This window comes from Nansenia antarctica (assembly GCF_963989245.1).
Source record: "Nansenia antarctica genome assembly, chromosome: 1".
NCBI classification, from domain to species: Eukaryota; Metazoa; Chordata; class Actinopteri; order Argentiniformes; family Microstomatidae; genus Nansenia; species Nansenia antarctica.
Window position 1 is genome coordinate 91,636,122 of NC_137674.1, and position 22,254 is coordinate 91,658,375.

General features: G+C 43.1%; 1 protein-coding gene across 1 annotated transcript in view; it reads left to right on the forward strand.

The window, feature by feature from the left end:
• Positions 1 to 1,763: 1,763 nt before the first annotated feature.
• nhsa (Nance-Horan syndrome a (congenital cataracts and dental anomalies)) overlaps positions 1,764 to 22,254 on the forward strand; it is a gene marked incomplete at both ends in the record, with an annotated part of 79,703 nt that continues 59,212 nt past the window's right edge. Inside the window, one exon of the mRNA XM_080527236.1 lies at positions 1,764 to 2,043. Within this exon, the coding sequence (XP_080383362.1) occupies positions 1,764 to 2,043 (280 nt within the window). The remainder of the gene's footprint in view (positions 2,044 to 22,254) is intronic.

A 22,254-nucleotide genomic window follows, 5' to 3' on the forward strand; every position in this document is an offset into this window, starting at 1 on the left:
ATTTAGTGAAACACTCATTCAGCGAATGTGAATGAAGCTGTGGTCTAGGCTGGTGTGGAGCCTGCGTACGGAGGTGAAAGAGTGACAGACCAACGTGCAGGCGCATGACGGAGCGCCACAGGAATCTTTTCAAAGCGCAATCATTCATAAAGAAGTGTGTGGTGCCAGTTTTTCATTTATCTGCCCCCTATATCTGCTTAATCAACAGGCAACTGTTTTTTAAAAGATACAGTATCTCTCCTTTTGATGGTGCATACTGTTTGAGTTGCAGATAACTGCTACATTGCTTTGTATGACATGTAGGCCTACTGTAGGTGAACTTTCAATGGGTATTATTTTAGATCTATCTCATGAATAAATTACCCACAAAAACGAATATTGTTTTCAGTTGGCTCAATCATTTCCCATGCAATTCTTCCACAGGTCGTTGCTGCGAGAACATGTTCTCAGTCAACTTACCTGGTAAAATCTATCTAGGTAGATAGATAGATAGATAGATATATCGATAGATAGATAGATAGATAGATAGATAGATAGATAGATAGATAGATTTTACCAGGTAAATTGACTATACACTCACCGGACACTTTATTTGGTACACTACACCTTTACAACTGCACCTCTCAACTAACGCAAATATCTAATCAGCCAATCATGTGCCAGCAACTCAATGCATTTAGGCATGTAGACATCGTCAAGACGATCTGCTGAAGTTCAAACCAAGCAGAATGGGAAAGAAAGGTGATTTAAGTGACTTTGAACATGGTATGGGTGTTGGGATTTTCCCGCACAACTATCTCTAGGGGTAACAGAGAATGGTCAGAAAAAAGAAAATATCCAGTGAGCCTTAACCTTTATTTGTATAGCACTTTTCCTGCCAACTTTGGGCATCAAACGTATATCCTCAAAGATACATGTATGCGTATATCCGCTGTACATACCTTATGTTTTGTTGTATTGTTCTTCCCATGATCGATGTATGTTTATCTTGTAGATAGTACTAGTTATTTGTCTGTATTATCTTGTAGATAGTACTAGTTTTTTTTGTCTGTCTTACATGTAACGATGAATTGAGAATCAAGGACCCCAATTGAAATAAGCCAGTGGCTTTCTTGGGTTTTTATCCTGTTAGTTGACCTTGTATGTAATATGTACTTTCATGTACCTACTTCTGCAAATCTTCTAATAAAGTTTTCAATCAATCAATCAATAGATAGGCCTATATAATGTTTTCCGAATAGCCCCGGATCTCCGGATCCTGGCGGGGGGGGGGTAATGTTTAAAAAATATAAATGCCAAAAAAAATGTAAAATATAAAAAATATCTATCGCATCGCCATCGATTTAGCGTATCGCAGTCGATTTAGCGCAAGCTACCACCCGTCAATCAAAAACTCCGCTCTGTGCGTCTGTGTTCGTGATCAGCCTCAGCAGCAGCCAATCGAGGCAGACGATGAATGGGGCTTGCTTTACTAAGAATCCCGATCCGGAAAACGCTAGAATGACGCGCCGGGTTTTGACACGGTCTTTTTTTAAAACCACCTCTACTTTAAAGCACTGAAAAACATACCACAGATAGGCAGCTGATGACCAGAAAGAACAGCGAGGACCCCGACGCGTACTCCCGTCAGTGTTAGAGAGTGAAAGGATGGAGGACCAACACATTAATTTGGGACATTTGGAATAAGGGGGGGGCCGGGAGCAAGTTTTGTTTAGACTAGTTTTGTGGATCCGATTGTTTTTTTTGATCAGGTCCATGTCAAAATGCCATTTATCAAACGGATCGTGGAACCTCAGTTACTGTGCCGACATTCAATCCCGAACGAAGAAGGTTTGCTTTTCGAGGATCTGTGTTCGATCAACAATGTGGCTCTTTCCCGAACCCTGCGGCAGCTCTCGGACCTGGCCAAGCACGCCTGCTCCTTATTCCAGGAGCTGGAGAGCGACATCGTGTCTACGAACCAGCGGGTTTGGGGACTTCAGAATAAAATAGGCAAACTCCAACAGACTACCTCTGAGTTAGACCCTAAACGGGAGGCAGTGCGTGAGTACTCAGTTTTACATTCCTTCTAGCCATAGTGCATTGCCCATGTGTGCGCTTTGCTGCGTGGCCCATAATCTGTTGACTCGAAATCTTTGATTACTTCATTTGCCCTGCTATCATAGTTAGAAGCGATGCATATTAAGACGCGTGGTATGGTGCCACAGAACAATGTCACATGTCATTTAATCCAGAACCTTCTACATTGTCCATCAATTACAACTTGTGCCTATGCTTTTGGCGTAGGGTATTGGTGGGTCACACTGTCTACATGCAGTATGTATATATAGTTGTCGCCGTTAGCGACATGTTGATGTTGTCTTCAGAGATCTTCTATGAGCTGGAGTTCATGGGGAGAGGGGCGTGTGTTGGCTGTAGTGGGACCCTCAGCACACTGTGTGAGTGCTCTTGTTGGAGACCCATCAAACATTATTGCCGGTGACCACCCATTAGACAATTTCCTTACAGCTCTGAACTGTTTAAAATGATTATTTTTGAAAGAAAAGCACTGTTTTTTTTCAATGAAGATAACATTAAATTAATCAGAAATACACTCTATACATTGTTAATGTGGAAAATGAAATCCTCTGGGTGACCCCAGACTTTTGAACGGTAGTGTATATACATGCTAAATAATGACATGTACTATGACGCTAACGTGCGTAGCCGTTAGTAGCCGGCGGTAAACACTGGTGATACCTGCAACCTCTGTGCCTCTGATCTGCTCGTTTCTTTATTTTCATTTTCATAATACGATTGCATTGGAATAGAGTGAGGCATTAGACTATAGTCTATTGTTTTAGTGTAGACTATTGACTTATTTTGAAATATTATTTGCAATTTACGCTTGTGAACTGAAATACAGATGAATGAATACAGCAGTCCAACCAGCTGGAGGCTATAATAACGCATCTTATTAAACAGTAGTAGGCTATTGATGTTATTCAAGTGAAAGAAGCTGTAAAATCCATCTAACATTCCAATGAGGGAGGAACCAATCATTACCCTGATACTAGCACAGCGTGTTATCGTTGGTGTTTTAATCCCAGTGCCCTGTGGTTTATAGGGGTGATGTGTGTGTGTGTGTGTGTGTGTGTGTGTGTGTGTGTGTGTGTGTGTGTGTACATGTGTGCGTATGCATGCATGTATGTGTACATGCATGCCTGTGTCTGATACTCTACCCTACAATTTGACTCCATCAAGTACCCCATCTGCCCTGGCCATACAAAGAAGAGAAGAGTGTATTCTACCATTCTTAGCTGACATGTCTCAGCCTGTCTGGGGCTTCCTCCCTTCCTGCTCCTGGTGGTCTCAGAGTGGTTGAGCTCACCTGAGGGGATACATCAACTCCCCTCATAAAGACTCAACCCCCTAGGCTCTTGTTTACCTTCCCCAAATATCACCCATTGTAAAACAAAAACAAAAGAAAAAGAAAAAAGCCATTCTCAAGAGACAATTTGCTGTACATTTAATACCACATTGAACTTGACACACTGTGTTTTACGTTAGCCTACATGAGTTACAACACAGTAATACACACACACACGCAGTTGTAACCATCCCTATGCCATTAGGCAGGCAGGCCTAACTCTTCCAAGAGCTTGTGATGACTAACAACTTAAAAGACATGAATTCATCTCACTTGATACTGTCCGAAGGGATCATCTGAACGTTATTTGATTTGATCCTTTAGGCTATATCCAGAAACCCTTTCCTGGGGAATATTTAGACCTAATTGCTCTTAATTGTTCTTTTTTTATATGAATGGTAGTCTGAGGCGTCCTTAAACAACAGAGCACACACTCATCTGAATGACAATTTGTGTAAATGAGAGCCCTGAAAGCATGCTGGCTGGGGGGGTGGGGGTTGGTGTTTATGACGTGGCTGTGATGTGGATGAGGATGACTGTCCCTGAAGGACCACTAGAGCTGTTTGTGACCATGCAGAAACAGTGATCAACAGATTGGCTAAATCTCACTGTGGATCTGCTTGTTTGTATGCAGTTTGTTTTTATGTTAGGTCAGGTCGCCAATCCCACCACAACCTCTCTGGTGTAATATAGTGCCATGGAACTACGATAGCAGCAGTGTAGCCAAGCCTTTTTCTCTACGAGGGGAATGGTTGTAAAAATGTTTGATGCTGGGCATGACGCTGACACAATTAGGTCAAACGCTGTTTGCAGAAAATGCACTCTCTCTCTCTCTCTCTCTCTCTCTCTCTCTCTCTCTCTCTCTCTCTCTCTCTCTCTCTCTCTCTCTCTTTCTCTCTCTCTCTCTCTCTCTCTCTCTTTCACTCTCACTCTCCCTCCATCTCTTTAGTTAGAGCTGTCCATTATTGTTAGTCGGAGTGTGAGAAAAGAAGAGTTTGGTCTCTGTAATGACTACAGTGCCTACCCTTAAAGGAAACACTAAACGTTGCAGTTGAGCTTTGCTAAAGGATCAACATGTGACTGATGTTGTTGTTCAAATTGCTCTCTGTGGAAACAATGGGATTTCAGTGGATTTCCCTATAAGGTCTTTGGTTTTCTCTTAATCCCTTTGCCACTACACACATGTACACACACACACACACACACACACACACACACACACACACACACACACCAAAATGAGGTGCCTGTCCCGGATCCCACTCTCCTGTGTTTGGTGTTTGGGCAGCTCACTTCCTGCAACACTCCATCAGCATTGTGTGTATGACTTCCATCAACCCCCCACCCCCCAAGCGGGCCAGATCAGACACTTGCTGCTGTCTGGTGTTTACTTTGATAAAGCAAGTCCTCTGTCTGGAGCATATCAACGGTGTGTGTGTGTGGTTAGGGTTACACCGGAAGAGAAGAAGAGTGCGTAGAGGCGGCCTTAGTGGATGTGAGTAACCCTCCTCTGGCATGCATCTCAGAGAGCACGTGGCTGGCATTGTGCCACATTCCTTCTCCGTACAGCCCAGACCAGACACTGGGCTCGGAAATACTGAATGGAGAAGATACCATAGGGATGTTTGTGTCTGCTGAGAGGAAAACCGGTTCTGAGTGCACAACAAACAATCCACCCCAGCTCTCCTCCCTCCCTGCAACATGATGTCCTCTCCTCTCCCTGCTGGTTTTGGATGGAGGGGAAATTCCAAAGCATTTCACTATGTCAATTAGGACTGTATGCGATGTTCATGACAATTGACAAATAAAAACATATTTTGATTTGATTTGATTTGGAACAAGGCAAGATGTCCTGAATAGTGCACAGGACAGCAATGGACTAAGTCGCTGCTACTGAGCTTTGATTTGAGTTTCTGCCTTGTTTTTGACGATAAGAGTGAGAAAGTTGAGAAAGAGCAGGGCACATGAGCGGTGTGAGTTTGGGGATCCATATTTCTCCTACAACGAATGTGGAAATATGATAGATTATTATATATATAGAGAGAGAGGTTATTTTTAAGGTGGGTGTGGGGTGTTACCTCAGGCACAGTCTTACACACACTCACACGGAGAGCTCATTGAGTCAGTGATGACAGAAGACTTAGCCCTCTCTGACCTTTGCCAAGTTTGTTTTCCTACACCGAAACGACACTAACACCGAAACGAGAGCATTTACTAGTCAGCTCCATTAACACAGTTTTTAGGGTGACTAGATGCTCTAATACTGAGCAATTTTTCTCTGAATATTTGTTTTAGTATCACTGATCATTAGAGAAGAAAACACACATTGTTTTCATGATGGTGCATGTTGCTTTTATTAAAGCCTCTATATACAGTACTGTATAATGTCATGCCAAATAATTGTGTATTACATACAGAATTCCCACAAAGCACATGTAGTCTATTCCTTGGAACACTATTTAAAGGATTGCAGGCACTTACACTGAGTCACAAGCATACCGAGAGTCTGAAGTCATAAACATCTCTACAGATGCAATGCCTTATGTTGTGAATGGGTTTTCAATGATATCTCTACCTTCTCAATTGTGAACATTTTGACTGAGCTGTATGTATTGTCTTGTTCAAGACCGTAGAAGGGTTGAATGGTTGACCACACCCATAGTTTTAGGGAGCTTAACCTTTATCCGAGAGCAGGCTAGACCTCCTTTACCCAGCCAAGTGTACATTTTATTTTATCTGCTTAGTTACACACAGTCCCTTTCCCATAATAAGCTATCCTTCAGTGTATCCTTCAAGTGCATGATTGGTTATGTTTTCACCCTGAAAACAATGAATAATATATGTTAAAGAGTAATTCATTCAGTGCTGCTGTTATTTAGCTGTTATCGTGTGCAACTTGAGACTCTTAAGTTTAGTGCAGAAAGTATTAGGCGGTGTCAACTTAAAAGCGTGAATTGGTATAATTGTACATGCACATCCTCGGCTCCACAACTCGTGGGAGATCAAATCGAGGCTCTTCCCAGCCTGTAGCGCACACAATGTGGTTAAACCTCCTGTGACATACAGTCATGTGCAGTATGTTGCCATTCATATGGATGATTATGGATTTAAGCAACAGGTTGATCAAAAGAAGAATTGTGATTGGCCGAGAGGCGTTCGAAGCTGTGCTTCATTTTCTCATAGAGCCACAGCTGTGACATGTTTCTTAAACATGTTTCCCTCTGCTTTGCATCAGGCCTAACAACACCCCTCAGGTGTGACTTTATTCACCATAACGTACGGCCTCTTGTGTCTTATTAAGGACAATATCGGAATGTTGTCATGCATTTCTGGGCTAATGTGGTTATCTGGGTATGGTTATCCCCCCCCCCCACCCACCCACAAACACACACACCTCCCTCTCGTCTACTGTATTTGTTATGCGATATTTGGGAATAGACCAGAGCCCAGAGCCCAGTGAGCTACACCCTCAACGCCGCTAGTCTGCATAGTAACAGCTGAGAGGGGAGGAGAGTGCCACACTGCCTGTGTGGTCCACCGTGCTCAGGAACAACCCCTGGAGCAGGCATGTCCCCCCCCCCCCCCCCCAATCCGTCTTTCCTTCTAGTCTGTGCACGGCCCTGCCCTGGAAGAAAGATTAACAGTATCAAGCTATTCCATTTTTTTCTTTCTTTGCCCACTGTTTCAGAATGATGATGTTTCATGCAGCTCCAACTATGAGCCTCAGTGGCCTGGAAGTAAAGGAGTTCTCACATCATCCATGCTGCTCTGCTGCTGGCTCCAGAGGTGACCTGTACAGAAGCTCTCATACTCTTCCCCCTCCCCCCTATCCACCATCTCCCATCCCACATTTCATTGAACCAATCCACCATTAGACATTGGTTTACGAAGTGAGATCCTCACAGATGAATCAATGCTGTGGTCGGCCCATCCTAAATGTTATTTTAGGTTTGACAGATGATCAAACCTACTACTGGATATGTTGCGCCAGTATAAATATAATCACATGTTTGTTGTTTATGTTACTGTTGTTGCAGTTGTGGCTGTGTGACAGTAATATGGATGAACATACACGTTCACAGAGAGAGAGAGAGAGAGAGAGAGAGAGAGAGAGAGAGAGAGAGAGAGAGAGAGAGAGAGAGAGAGAGAGAGAAAAGAAAAAGAAAGAAAGAAAGAAAGGAAAAGATAGTTTCAGTTTTCAGATCAGTCTTTGCTTCTCTTCTTCCTCTCTCATTATTCCAACCGTAAACATATTCCTGCAGGTCTGGACAACCTGATGTTGATAAAGTGTCTCTGCTAATTATAGAGCATATTTCAAAGGCTCCCTGGCTCATTCTAGTCCCAGCCCCCACTCTTCAGACAGACACTCAGAGGTCCTAGACTGTCTCGATGCTGCGGCTTGGTGTTTTCATTTAAATCTCTCTGAGCTGATGTCATCTTCCCTAAGTTCTTCTGCTATCTTTTTTTCTTTCCACCCGCAGGGCTCTTTGGCCTTCTGCTCGTGTTTATTGTAAATCAGCATTTTGGAGGCAAAAATCTGATGTCATGTATTGAAAATGTGGTACACTATACTGTAACAATAATATTAAAAATACTACTACTAATAATAATAATAACAACTTTTTATTTATATAGTGAAGTGAAGTGAAATGTATTTATATAGCACCTTTCATACACAAAGGCAATTCAAGGTGCTTTACAACAAAAAAAAAGACAAAAAAAAGAAAGAAAATCATTAAAAGACAAGCAGCAAAGCAGTGCATAGCACAAAAAACACACATTAACAATTAAAATAGAACATTTATAAGACTCCATTATAACACTTCCACTCATGCCTTCAATCAACTCAGTAGTTTAGTAGCAGTTAAAAACAAAAAAGTAAACTTCAGTAGTTTAGTAGCAGTTAAAAGCAAAAGTAAACATAAAGGTCTTTAACTTGGATTTGAAAATGGGCAAAGTAGGGGCAGATCTAATGTCTTCCGGGAGTTTGTATATAGCACTTTTCCTGCAAACGTTGCAGCTCATTGTAGAAACCAATACACTATTATGAGGTTCATATCACAGTGTATTGAAACAATGATCACCATACAATATAAGAGTTTGACATAGGACTACAGGTAGGCACAAGACAGCTCACTAACAATATACTTTTTTTACTCATTTCAATGCTGAAAACAAGACTTTACTTTCTTATCAAATGATTTTATTTTGAGCTGACGAAAATACTGCATCTACTGGAATTACTGTGTAATTCCAACTGTGGAGGTCATGGTGGACTCCATTAACTCTGCGGGTTCCTCAGCACCTCCATGCCTCGCCTAGCCCGCCACTGAAGTGGTTTCCACTGAACCGTTCTGTCAGAGTCAGGCATTCCAAACAGCCATTGACCAGGAAACCACAACACTTGTTGCTGTACCCCTGGGAACTCCCGTACCCCACACATGCTCCCCAAATGGGACTGGATGACTGGAATGATTCGGGAGAGTGAAGTGAAGAGAGAGAGGTGAGGAGAAGAGGTGAACCCAGCGTTGACTTGTTTATGAAAGGGAGTGTTCTGATGAAAAGTAAAGTTTATATTCGTAACAGTTCTAGCTTGAGGACGTGTGTGTTGTTACGTGTGTGCATTCCTGTGGCTGCTCCTTCCAGGGAAGGACTGAGAGACGGCAGCAAGTGCTTGTGAATGTGCTGTGCCGGTGTTTTCTTCACCACGACTGCGTCCTCTATGCTTTTCACGTCACTCAGGAATTCACAGCATTTCTTCTGGGTGTATTTTCAGTACACACTCATCTGTGAAGCAAGTCAATCAGGATCATCGTCATGACTTCATAATCCTTCAGAGAAACATCATAGACGTTCACATCCATAAGAGGCATCACTACCGCAATGTCTGAGAGAAATTCCAGTCCGTGTTTATGTTATATATGTTTATGTTATATATGGCTTTACTACCCCTTTGTTTGTTCACAGATTCCAGTAAGAGGTAATTGAACACCTGTTTGTTTTTGCAGAGCAGAGATGTGTGTTTGGTCAATGCTATAGAGCTGTAGTGGGGGGCTAGTGAGTGTTGCCCTGAGGTGTGTAACTCAAACAGAAAGGGTCAAGCGCAGTGTGATGGTATGCCTTGTTAGATCACCCCCCCCCCCACACCACCACCTCTAGTCATTACTAGGGGTGTAACGGATCACCCTCCACGGTACGGCACGCATGTGTACCGTGGATCAATTGCAAAATTTAAACAAGTAATAATATTCCTAATATTAGTTAATATCTCTTGTAAATCACAATGTAGAGTTGCCATGAAAAGATAGACAGTTGCGTGCTTTGTTTTACTCTAAAGCGCAATGATAGGTTGAGGTGAGAGGTGGGGCCTGGGGGGGTGGGGAGGAGACCATAGGACAATGTAAGCAAGAGTCTGAAAGGGGGGCGGGTGCAGAGTCATTTACCCCTGACCTCTAAAGCCTGTTGACCCCCCTCCCCCCACCTCTCTTCTTCTCTCTTCATACACCCCCCCCCCCATCCATTGAAAGACAAAAGAGCAAACACAGACCCCTCACCCACTCAGCTTATCAGCCAGTTGTAAAGAGTGACCTGTTAGTTTAATGAGTGGATTTAAACGTTTGACATTACAGCAGGTCACTGGACCACTGCAACCAAGGGCCAATCCTGTCCCAGGTTGGAGAATTAGGCCCTTCGGTTCCACTTGGATAGCCAAATAAAGTCAGAGAAACACTTCTTCCATCTGGTTTCACAGGCGTGTCCTAAGGAGGAGGGCTCAGGTCCTACAGGGCCGACAGGGTTTTTGTCCCATGTGCTTCTTAAACTGCATATAGTCAACATACGTTTCAAATAACACATTTCATAGGGCTATCTTTACCACGCTGTGGAAAATTGTTCTCTCAAATGACTTGTTTTTTTAAATGCTGAATCAACCGGCTTATTTTTTAAATGCTGAACATTGTGCACAGGAAGATGATTTTAATAACCATTAGATTAGATTAGATTCAACTTTATTGTCATCGCAGAGTACAGGTACTATACAATAAGTTTAGCATCAAACCAAAAGTGCAAATAGTCATATATGGGCATGATATAAATAGAACAAGAATGGTAGTGATAGGTAACTATGCAATATACAGTATGTGCAGAGGTAGTATTGTAAACATCAGTTTAGTTTAGAGGTATATACAGTTATGGGCAATATACAGTTATGAGCTATGTACAGATAGGTAGTACAGTGAGGTAGCTAATGCGCAGAAGTATAAAAGAAGCTATATCAGGAGACATGTGCAATATGCAGTATACAGTATGTTCAAATGTAGTAAGGTAAACATCAGTAGTGCAAAGGTTATAGAGTGCTCACATTAACCAGGGATGAGCAGCCATCAAAGTATTGTCAGTCATCATAGTATTGGCATTTTTCATTGTCATAGCCATAGTATCCCAAGGTGGAGGGGGGGATACTGAGAGTCAAGTGTGTGTGTGTGTGTGTGTGTGTGTGTGTGTGTGTGTGTGTGTGTGTGTGTGTGTGTGTGTGTGAGGGAGGGGGTGGGCAATAGTTCAGCGGGGTGTGTGGAGGGGGGGATTGTTTATCAGAGTGATAGCTCTGTGAAAACAGCCTGCTGGTACGGGACCTGAGGATCCTGTACATCCTGAGTCTCTTAGAAGGTAGGGGGTCAAACAGTCTGTGGTTGGGGTGGGAGGTGTCCTTGATGAAGTTTGCCGCCCTCCGTCGACACTGGGTTGCCTGAAGGGACTCGATGGAAGGGAGTTTGGTGCCAATGATGCGCTGGGCTGTTTTCACCACCCGTTGCAGGGCCTTCCGGACAGACACATTGCTGTTGCCGTACCACACTGTGATGCAGTTGGTGAGGATGCTCTCAATGGTGCAGCGGTAGAAGTTGGTCAGGATCCTGGGAGACAGCTGGGTACATACAGTACGTCACACACTACGGTTTGTCTCGGTCACATCTTGTTCTGATTATTCTCTTGGAGTTACCTGATACTCTACTTTGTGTGTAGTCGTAGAGGGAGTAGGATCCCAGAATCCATTTCATGCTACAGTGTAGCACCCCATGTCATTTCCTGATGAAAAATGGTTGTTCTGACCTCACCACCCTGCATGCTGATACCGGTGTCATCAAAGGCATTCCCTGTTCCACTTGCTGTGCTCACAGAACGTTGGCTCAACCTTCTCTCTGTTAGTTCAAACACAGCTGCTATTGCTGAGATTCTAAAAAGACAAATAGTAAAATTCAGTCAAAAATTTTTTATTTCATCACACATCAACTAAAAATAACTGTATTTCTAGTATAACATAATGGCTAGATTAGAACAGCTCACTGTCAGAATTGTGTAACTGGTGGTCATATGCTGGGCTACCTCATCACAAGAGTGTGATTCTAGAGCACCATAGCAGCCTGGAGTGTTTGCTAGGAAACCATTGTCACTCAGTCTTTGAGCTCTCTGGTCCACAGCATGTCAGCCCACCTGCCTGGGTTCCCTCTCATAACCTCAGACAACCATTACATTATAGGATCTCCCCCAGCTTGCTTTGGTCCTCTGTCTTCTAGATCAAGCCCCCCCCCCCCCCCACTCCCGTTCCACCCATTACAGTGAAAGACGTAAGTGTTACAAACATGGAATTACCTACACAAAACAAATTCTATTGCAGAAATGGCAAGCAGCACACATATCTCGTGATCTTGGCAGGCACTCATAGGTCGGGAATATGGAATGAAAGCTCCAACCTAGCATAGTTATGAACTCCCTTTCAATCTCCACCTAGGAATGCTAGGCTTGTTGTCAGCAGGGGGAAATTAGCAGGGAGAGAACCTGATGATCCAAGAGCAAGAGGGAATGTTCCTATCCATCTGACACTGGTGGTAATTCACCCTCACATCTCAGAAAGAGAGGCCTATGTGGCCTCCCATGATGTCTAAAGGCTAGCCAATGATATATTAACCAACAATTGTTCTTTATTCCTGGCTTCAATATAGCTTTCTAAGGAAACACAAAAGTTTCAAGAATGCTTTGACCGCACTGACTTCAAAATGATATATATTTAAAACAACCCCATTGAGGATGGCCAACATGCTGTGAGATAGAGAAGGAGTTGCAATTGAAAAGTAAGAAGACAGACAGGAGGACATCTTCCTTGCCATGCAGGTGTTTACACTAGGATGGGATTGGTATGTGAACCCTCCCCCCCTTGCTTCGCTATAAGAGCCTGGGGATCAGCCAGGCCTCCTCTTTAAAAGTTGAAAGAGCCTTTTCATAAACCATTTTACCATTACACACAAGCGCCCCAGACAGAACACACCTGTGGACCTGATGAGGGTGTGTTTCAAGCCAAGGTGCGTCTGCAATCCAGCTGGATCCAATTCAGTCCATTCTATTTGTTTATTCAAAGATCCAACATCTATGTTGATTTACCTAGTCACCTATTCTATATGAATGGCAAGTGGGGAGACACATTGTGTATCCCAGAATAGCGTGTCGTTCTGTTGAGAGAGGGGACCAAACCACTGTAAAAGTGTGAGACTGCTAGATCGACTGTAGGTTGTCCAATAACACACATCAAAGATATTGCGTCGCTGGTGTTAATTCCATGACTAGATTTCTCATTGAGTGACTGCACTATCATTCTGCAGCCTTCAGCAAGGTGTGCCCTAGTAATGCATGTTGTGTAAGCATGTGTGTATATGTGCCTTTATAATGTAACTCTGCGAAAGAGCTATTTGACTGCTTCTGACAAGTTCTCTCCTCTCAACAGTCTCTCTGGCCTACTTTTCTCCTCCAGTTGATCCACCCCCTGGGTTTTTGAGGAAGCTTTTTAATGTTTAATGCCCTTTAATTTCTGCCGCTAACACATCAAGGTCTATCTTTCTGCATGAGTCGTGCTCCTGCTGGGTCTATGTTAGTAACAGAACTAGAGCTGGCCTCCATATATGACAATATGACAACCCTAGTCGTTTTATCTGTACAGTATAGTATAGTGGATAGTGTACATAGCCTTTATTTATGTAAACCAGCTCCTTTCCCTTCTTGTTTTTTTAGTTTTTTTTCTTTCCTAGCACCAGGGGAGCCACCCCTCCCAAATTTCGTTGTTTGGTACCTGTACTATAGCAATGACAATAAAGACCATTCATTCATTCATTCATTCATTCATATTCTCTCCACTGCTACAACAGAGCTTCGGCTGTCCCTGTGGGAGAGCCCTTTTGGGTTCCACGTAGAACTCGCTGTGAAATATAAAATAAAAACAACTGTGGAAAGGGTTGTAACAACTGATTATGGAATAACACTGGGTATTATAATAACATCATAATGTAAGAACTTTTGCATTTATAATATAATAAACTTGAGTGCAGATTCAACACTTGTCTGCCTTCAGTCCAGTCTGAGGTGATTTACTTTGTATCATAACTTTAAATATAAGGATCAGCTTGGTAGGCATTATTAGATCACCTCGAACATACAACCATTTTGTCGTACCATTTTCAGAATGTCAATATCATTAACAATGAATTTGTTTTTCGTCGTTGTACTTTTGGACAGGCATCTCTGGGTCAGGCTATACTCTACAGCCTTCCGGACAGTCCTCTCTAGGATGGTTAAGATGAAATGGAATTCCTGTAGGGTGATTTTAATGCTCCAGAAAGCATCCACTGTCTCTGCTACAGTTCAGTGGATGTCCCTAGGGCTCTGCAGGCATGGGTGGCCAGGTCAGCATGCTTACAGCTCTCCATTCCATCCATCCATCTACTCGGTTGTTCTCTATGCACTTACACATGCAATATCCCTTTTTTCTTTGTTCCGTGTGACCTCCCCTCTCTCATTTCTTCTTCAAGGCTTTTCTTTGACATATTGTCTCTTATTCTTGCCATTCATTTCTATGCTGCTCTCTGCCCTGGGCATTTTCTATACTTTTCTTTATCTTTTATTCTGAAAGTAGCATCTCTCTCTCTCTCTCTCTCTCTCTCTCTCTCTCTCTCTCTCTCTCACCCCCCTCTCTCTCTTCCTCCCTCCTATCTCTTTCTCCTTCTCTCAGACAGTCCCAGTCTCTTATTTGGGATGCGGCCTGCTGTCCCTCCCTGACTCCCAGCTGCTCTGCTGGGTAGAGGCTGTCCTGCTGCTGCAGCACAAAAACAGTCTGGCCATAAAAAATGCATGGCTCTGCTCTGCTCTCCATTGTGCCTCTGCTGCTGTAGCTAGCTTATTAGCAACATCATATCACCCAGGTTTGAAATGATCCTCTGCCAATGATCCTCCACTGGCCTCCACTGAGTCAGCTGGTACCTTAGACTTACCCAAATCAGCAGTTTGTAACATCATTAAAAAAGAAAGCACTGGTGAGCTCAGCAATCGCAAATTGTCCCAGGAAACAAGAAACACTCTCCAGGAGGTAGGCATGAATGTGTCAACTACTATCCTCAGAATTATGTAACTAGCCAAACTACAGTGGCTACACTGCAAAGTTATCCTCAAAAAGGATGGTCAGGTTACAGTTGGCTTACAAGTACTTAAAAAAGCCTGCAGAAGTCTGGAAAACGGTTATGCGGACAGATAATTATCATCTACCAGAATGAGTGCAAGAGGAAAGTTCAGAGAAAAAAGCATCTGCCCAAGATTTACAGCATACCACCTCATCTGTGAAACATGGTGGTGATGAGGTGATGGTTTGGGCATGAATAGCTGCCACAAGAATTGGCCAACTTGCCTTAATTTATGATGTTGCTGCTACTGATGTGAAGGCAGCAGCAGAATATATTCTGAAGTCGAAACATCTTGTGTCCTGCTCGAGTACAAGCAAATGCCTGCTAATTCTATGGAGCTGTGGAGCTTCATCATAGCAGGGTCAGCCGCAGCCCTAGGACTTTTGTGGCCCTAAGCAAGATTTGTAATGTCCCCCCCAGCCCCCCCTCCCACACACGTTTTGTCGGGGGGTTGGAGTTTTCGATTGACGGGTGTTTTCGATAGACGGGTGTTTAATCGACAGGGGGGGTGGGGCAACAAAAATTGGCATCAATCCACACACAATACCCCATAATGACAAAGTGAAAACAAGTTTTTAGAAATGTCTGCAAATGTATTAAAATTGAAACACAGAAATACCTCGTGCATAATTCCTCTGACACTCTTAAAAGCAAAAAAGGAAAAATGTCATCAACAAATCATTCAGTAAGTTAGTAACACTAGACTAAAACACTCTTGCTCTCCCACTCCCCTTTTTTTAATTAGAAATTTCATTTTGAAGATGGAAAGGGCAAACATGAGCAGTCAGTCAATCCATCCCATATGCAAAAGAGACACTATTTCACCCCAAAGAAAGATCCTTTTACCAATCCTGAGTTTGCACATCATGCAACTCATCTTCACGCAACTCAACTGGCTGTTCTGACATGGTGGGAACTTCCACTGACATCTGAGCAGGTGGAGGTTGTTACTGAAAACACACACACACACACACACACACACACACACACACACACACACACACACACACACACACACACAGAACAAAACAAGGGATTGTTGTATTCTTCAAAAATGTATGGAGGTGAAGAAATAATTTAGCATTCCTTGATTCATCCACCCTTGGCCCTTGATAGGTCATCTCAGTCAGATATGCCTGGCATTTTCAGAGGCGCCTGAGATAATGTGAATCACACTGACTGTGATGTGATTACCTGGGTTGTGATAAGCGTCGCTGGGATGTTTTAGTCACACTTTTTAATGGGATCTGAATGTGATTCAAAGGGTTTAGGGCATAGATACAGTTAGGTCCATACTGTATTTGGACACAGACAGAATTTTTGTTATTTGAGCTGTTTACCAAAACTTCTTCAAGTTACAGTTATATAATGAATATGAGCTTAAAGTGCAGACTCTCAGCTTTAGGGTAAGGGTATTCACATCCAAATTGAAGGAAGGGTTAAGGAATTACAGCTCTTTAATATGTAGCTCCCTCTTTTTCAAGGGACCAAAAGTAATTGGACAATTGACTCAAAAGCTGTTTCATGGGCCAGTGTGGGCTATTCCGTCATCATTTCTTTATCAATTAAGCAGGTAAAAGGTCTGCGTTGATTCCAAGCCAATCACAAATGTGGTATTTCTTTTCTCCACTGAGTGGGCCAACAGAACTTTTTATGGCACTGGGTCAGGGACAACTTTCATGTGCCATTGAGTTGTTCTTTTGTTTAGCATGGTAACACAGTTTGATTTAAGTTGCCACTGTTTCCAAGGGGCAAGCTGAATGCCTTCATAGTTGTTGTTGTCATGCAGCACTTTCCCAACCATCACCGTAGTAAAAAATGGAATGGAATAGCATTAATTCTACTTAGAAGAGCTAGAGGGATTTATTGAATGTGAGAATAGTGGGAGTGTTGTTAGTGGCAGGGATTTGGGTTGTGTTCTTCTTATTTAAAGCTAGGGTTATTTTGGCAAAGGTAAGAAGACCATGGGCACCAGTAAGGATCAGTGAGAAATAGTAAACAACCCTGATGGAAAGTACGGGAGAACAATGGGTTCAAACCTGCTTTACCATTTGAATACTCCATGATACCACTGCTCAAGGTCTATAACAGATATTAATGGTTGCTTGTGCCAAATGTCATTACAGTTAGCAAAGCATTCAGATTTAATATGAAACCGTTTTTTATTATTATATGAAACTAGAAACAAACTGTCCTTGGATGAATATAGTACTGTACATGTAACTACAAAATGTTCCTCCTGTCACAATTATGTGTTGACGTAGTAGTTCATACAGTAGTTTCCAAAACCACCACATATCAGCAGCAACAACAGCACATGTGCTGAACTGGAAACTAAAGTTTGACCAAAACCACTCCCAATCCTCTGTGCCATCCATAAACCGTGTTCGTTAGAATGTGGATTTAGTGTTAAATGTTACTTTCCTGAGATTTACAAGTCTCTTGTGCTTTCCATGCATTCGTTTTGAGTCGGAATCCTTAAGAGATTGTTCTTGGAAATGTTCGGTTTCTGCATGTTGAGTCATTTATGGGAAATGAGAGGGCTGTTGAACCATGTTGCATCATGAGGGCTAAAGGAGGGTCAGCTTGGTGTTGGCTTGTCCATATCCGTCTGCCTCTAGAGAATCATTCGGAGATGGAGGCTTTGTAGGAAACAATAGTTGCTTTGGTAGTTGCTTTGGAAAGTACCTGAAGGCGTTATTACCAGTTTGCGTCTTTCTCTTTTCCTCTCTCCGAGGAGAACTAGATAAGTCTCATCTGCTGGCAGACATCCCAGTCTTATGCTGCGCTACTGAGATTTGTCGGGGAAAGGTGTCTTTCATTAGTAACCATGGACTTTCATTTAGTTTCACCTCTGCTTATTATCTCTCTATCTGTGTGTGTGTGTGTGTGTGTGTGTGTGTGTGTGTGTGTTTATTTGTGACAGAGGTCAACAACATTTTGTAGTGACTGTCTGGGAAATGCAAAGATACTTCATGAATAGCACTGAGGCTACTGCTTGGCCAGACATCTCTAAATCATTTCATACATTGTAAGCCCAGTTGTTTACAAGGCCAGCTTTAGAGATATGGTAATGAAAATGTCAAGAGTGCCAACAAATCCTGCTTACTCACTGAAAACACTTTTCAGTCTGTGTCCACACTCTAACCACTGTGACATATCCTCAGCCTAAACGATAATACATTTCCCAAATCATTGTTTGTATTCATAGAAGAAAGAAACAATGTAGAGGCTAGACGGAATGGAATGAACATGAGATGATATGAAGCCTGGTCGTGACTCGTGAGGTTAGAATTATAAGGTTCTATCTCCGTTTAGGGCAGTTCAGAGATATTGAGCGTCAAAGTTTTTACATTCCATTATGTTTTGTGAGATGGAACCTTTGTATTTTCTTAATTACTAACAACAAAAACACACAGGCATTAATAAACACCTAATGGATCAGATTATGTAAAAAACTCAATTTTGACAAAAATGGAGATAGAACCTTATAATTCTAAGTTTTCTAACGTCACGTGGTATAGGCCACCATGTCTGATGAAGGCATAACAGCATCAGACTAATGATGTCTCATCGTCATAGGCTGTCATCAGCCTCTTCACCGTGTCGGGGAAACCCTGTAGTCTGTCACCACAACAGATGGAGCTCTGTCAGCCTTTCACTGAGGAGCAACGCCCTCTCCGGGTGTGTCGGAGGGAGGTAGAGGTGACAGAGGATCCCGTTGGAGGGAGGAAGGGAAGGACGGACGGAGGGAGGGAGGGAGGGGCCGGAGGGAGGAAGGGGAGTGGTGAGGGAGGGGGTGAAGGACAAACGTGGCTCCGTTTGAGAACAAACAGAGGGTGAGAGAGGAATGGCGCTTGTGGAAGTTTAATTGAGAGCAGGGGCTTGAATGGTGCCATGCTGGACAGGCTGGCGTTGGAGCAGGGCCCAGGACAAGAGGCGGCCACCAGCTGGCTGGCTGCTGGGAAGTTTAGCCCCAGTCATTACCTCTCCATTGAGGGGATACAATGATAGGGTGGTTTGTGTTTGTGTGTGTGTCAGGCCTGTGTGTCTTTGTGTGTGTCATGCGAAGCCCTCAACTCAAAGCCAAGGTCAGCGCACCCCTCTGGTCAGGCGGCTCCAGGGACAAAAGCAGCCAATGGGTGACCTTGGTCAGGGTCAGAGAACCTGTCTGAGTGAGTCACCAGGAAGTCCCCACCCCTGTCAGTGTCTGGGTCGTTGTTGTTGCCTTGGCAGTATGGAGTCTAAAGAAAGAAATGTCTGCAATTGAACCTAGTGTGGCAGGGCCAACGATGTGTGTAAACAACATTCTCTTCACGAGTCTCCTTTAAGTGTGCCTGTCTGTTTCTCTGTTTTATGGGGACGATGTTTGCTCATTTCTCTGACTAAATGCTGTAGTGGCACCAGCTTGTGACAGCAATTTCTCATCCGTCATGCTGATGCCTCCCATCACTTCCTCCTATCAAGAACATATACTTTGTTGATTACATTGTTTCTATTGTGTTACTTTTAAAGCTTTACTCTTAAAGCTCTTTTAAGAAGAGCAATGCCACAGGGAGGGAAGAAAGGTGGATCAAAGAAGACTTGACACTGACAGATGAGAAAAACATGGTATAATCAATAGCATCTGCAGGGTCGAAGATCTGAAAACCTCAAGTTGTAGAAGACAGGTATGGAAATGAACAATGGCAGACTAAGGCATGGGCAAGAAGTGAAGAATAACTGTGTGCTTTCTGGACTTAAACATGTATCACAAGGCATACAGAACTGAAAAGCTATGCAATCATTTCATAACATGGTTCATATTATTCATCCATGTTAGAAATTGTTATTTTCTGGTTTCAACTCGTTCGTTGTTTCTGTGTGTGGGGCCTGAGAGTGTGTGTGTGGGCTATGGATTTTCCATTTGAGTGAACCAGAGATCATATCAGGTTTACCATGTAAATGAAAGTGTATCTCGGGGGGCTTTCCCTGGGACCCCCACACTGCCTGGGCCATCTGTGTGTGTCTGTGTCTGTGTGTGTGTGTGTGTGTGTGTGTGTGTGTGTGTGTGTGTGTCTGTCTGTGTGTGTGTGTGTGTGTGTGTGTGTGTGTGTCTCTGTGTGTGTGTGTGTGTGTGTGTGTGTGTGTGTGTGTGTGTGTGTGTGCAATACCCTTCTTCCATCTGTAGCTCTGCAGATGGCCTTGCTGTGTTAAAGAAGTGGGCTGAAGGGATAGGGGAGTACAGCTCTGTATGTCGTCTCACCGCGACAGCACAATGGAGATTAGGGGTGTCTGATCTCTTGGTTTAACTCCAGTCTCAAGACTGCATACCATGAGGGGGGGAGACGGGGACGCTGCTCTGATCTTTGAATCAGGCCACTGTTATTTTATCCCATGGATCAAGGAATGTGTATGCTTACTAATGTTTGGACCATGCAGACCTCCCCCCTCCACCAAGCCTACCCCTGATGTCAATGAGAGGGGGTTGGTCAGACAGTTCAGGATGAATGGGCCAATCCCTGATGAGATCCATTGTCTTCCAAAAGCCTCCTCTAGTTTACGAGAGTGAGTGTTACCTTTTGTTGTGTCTGCACTTGCTTGCTGCGTGGTCCTTTTATGGTCCTGATATGGTCCTTTTATGGTTCTTCCAGGAGGTACAGTCAGTACATTTACAGAGAGTCAAACTGAGGTGAAAAGACATGGGTGGCGGGGGGGGGGAGGGCTTTCAATTGGCTTCCAATTCATTCATTCATTTTTTTTTTTTAAGAATAATAATTAAACTAAGTTAAATGTGCAACCATTTATTTTGCTTTATGCTTTTTAATTCTATTAGTTTTGTTTTTTGTTTTCCATTATATTAATTATTGTTGCTGTATCTTGCTTTGCACATTATTTGAAATAAACATCTCAATCAATCAATCAAACAATCCATTTCTATTCTTCCTTTATCTCCTCAAACATCAATCATCTACTGTTGACGAAACTGAAACACAAACCCTATTTGGTATTTCCTTGTTCCCTTGATTTTGTGTGTATCGTTGCCGAAGTTGGTGCGCTGCCAAAGACTTATCTGGTGCTCTCATACTCCAGCAGCAGCAGCAGCAGCAACAACAACAACAACAACAACAACAGGCAGGCGGAGTGAAGCTGAGTAGGATGACAGACGGAGTAGTGTGCAGCAGAAGCCACACAGCAGTAGTCTCTGGGGCACAGGGGGGTAGGAAAGAACCCTACCTTGAACCATAAAGGCGTTTTGGCCTATCCGTGTGAGAGAACCCTTTGAAGAACACTTTTGGGTTCCATGTAGAACCCTTTGAAGAACACTCCCCCTCCCCCCCTTTATGCCCATGGTGAAGGCACTGTACTGTATTACTCCCAACAATACTAACCCCAAGAGTAGAAGACTACTCTGAGCACAAGATGTCTATGTTTGCTCTGAGGAGCAGAACATTAAAAAGATCTACATTGGATTGTGTGTGTGAGTGTGTACACGTGTGTGTGTACACGTGTGTGTGTGTGTGTGTGTGTGTGTGTGTACACGTGTGTGTGTGTGTGTGTGTGTGTGTCTGTACATGGCCCTTCCCTTATTTGATCAACATCATCACAGAACAATAACCAGAAGGATTGGCGCTCACTCTACCTACTAACGTAACTGTCAGCTTCAGTTTCAAGTCCTCCACCCAGAATGGGAGAGTAGATATTTGATATCTTGGGAACTCTCAGTGTTTGAGATATCCAGTGGTGATTTACTCTCTCTCAATTGCTATCCTAAGTCTTTTCGTGAAGAGGACTATAGGCAGATAACGAGCCGGGTCAATGTCAGTGCCTCATGAGCTTTTTAATCCTTAAAAGGATAGTTGACTCTTTTTGAAGTTTTTAGGTGAACTATCCTGTTCTAAACAGTTTGTTGTGTTCAGTCTGGGAGTGGTCTGATACCATCTGTCATGATTGGCATTGACTTGCTTTTTGTCCAATGGGCCAAATGTTCACTTTGAATATTTAGCCTCCCATCGATAACCAGTCTGCTCAACACAAGGTGTGAATGGGGGACTCTGCTGAACAGACACCTGGCCTCCTGTCATCCTGAGTTCTTATTGCTGGGCAAGCATACATCTAGAGATCCTGTTTAGAATGCTGAACCAGATGAACATTGCATTCAGTTCAACAGCAAGATATGGCCAGATTCAATTCAACCAAGATGTGAACTTGGCACTGGCAGTAAAAAAAAAAGACCAGTTGCCTTATGACATATTTTCTAGTCTTTGATCATGTTTCTGTGTATTTTGGATGCCGTCTGTATTAGATTTCATTCAGATTAATTTTGGCAGAGACCATTGTTGCTAGCGTCATTCAGACTCTCGCAGCAAT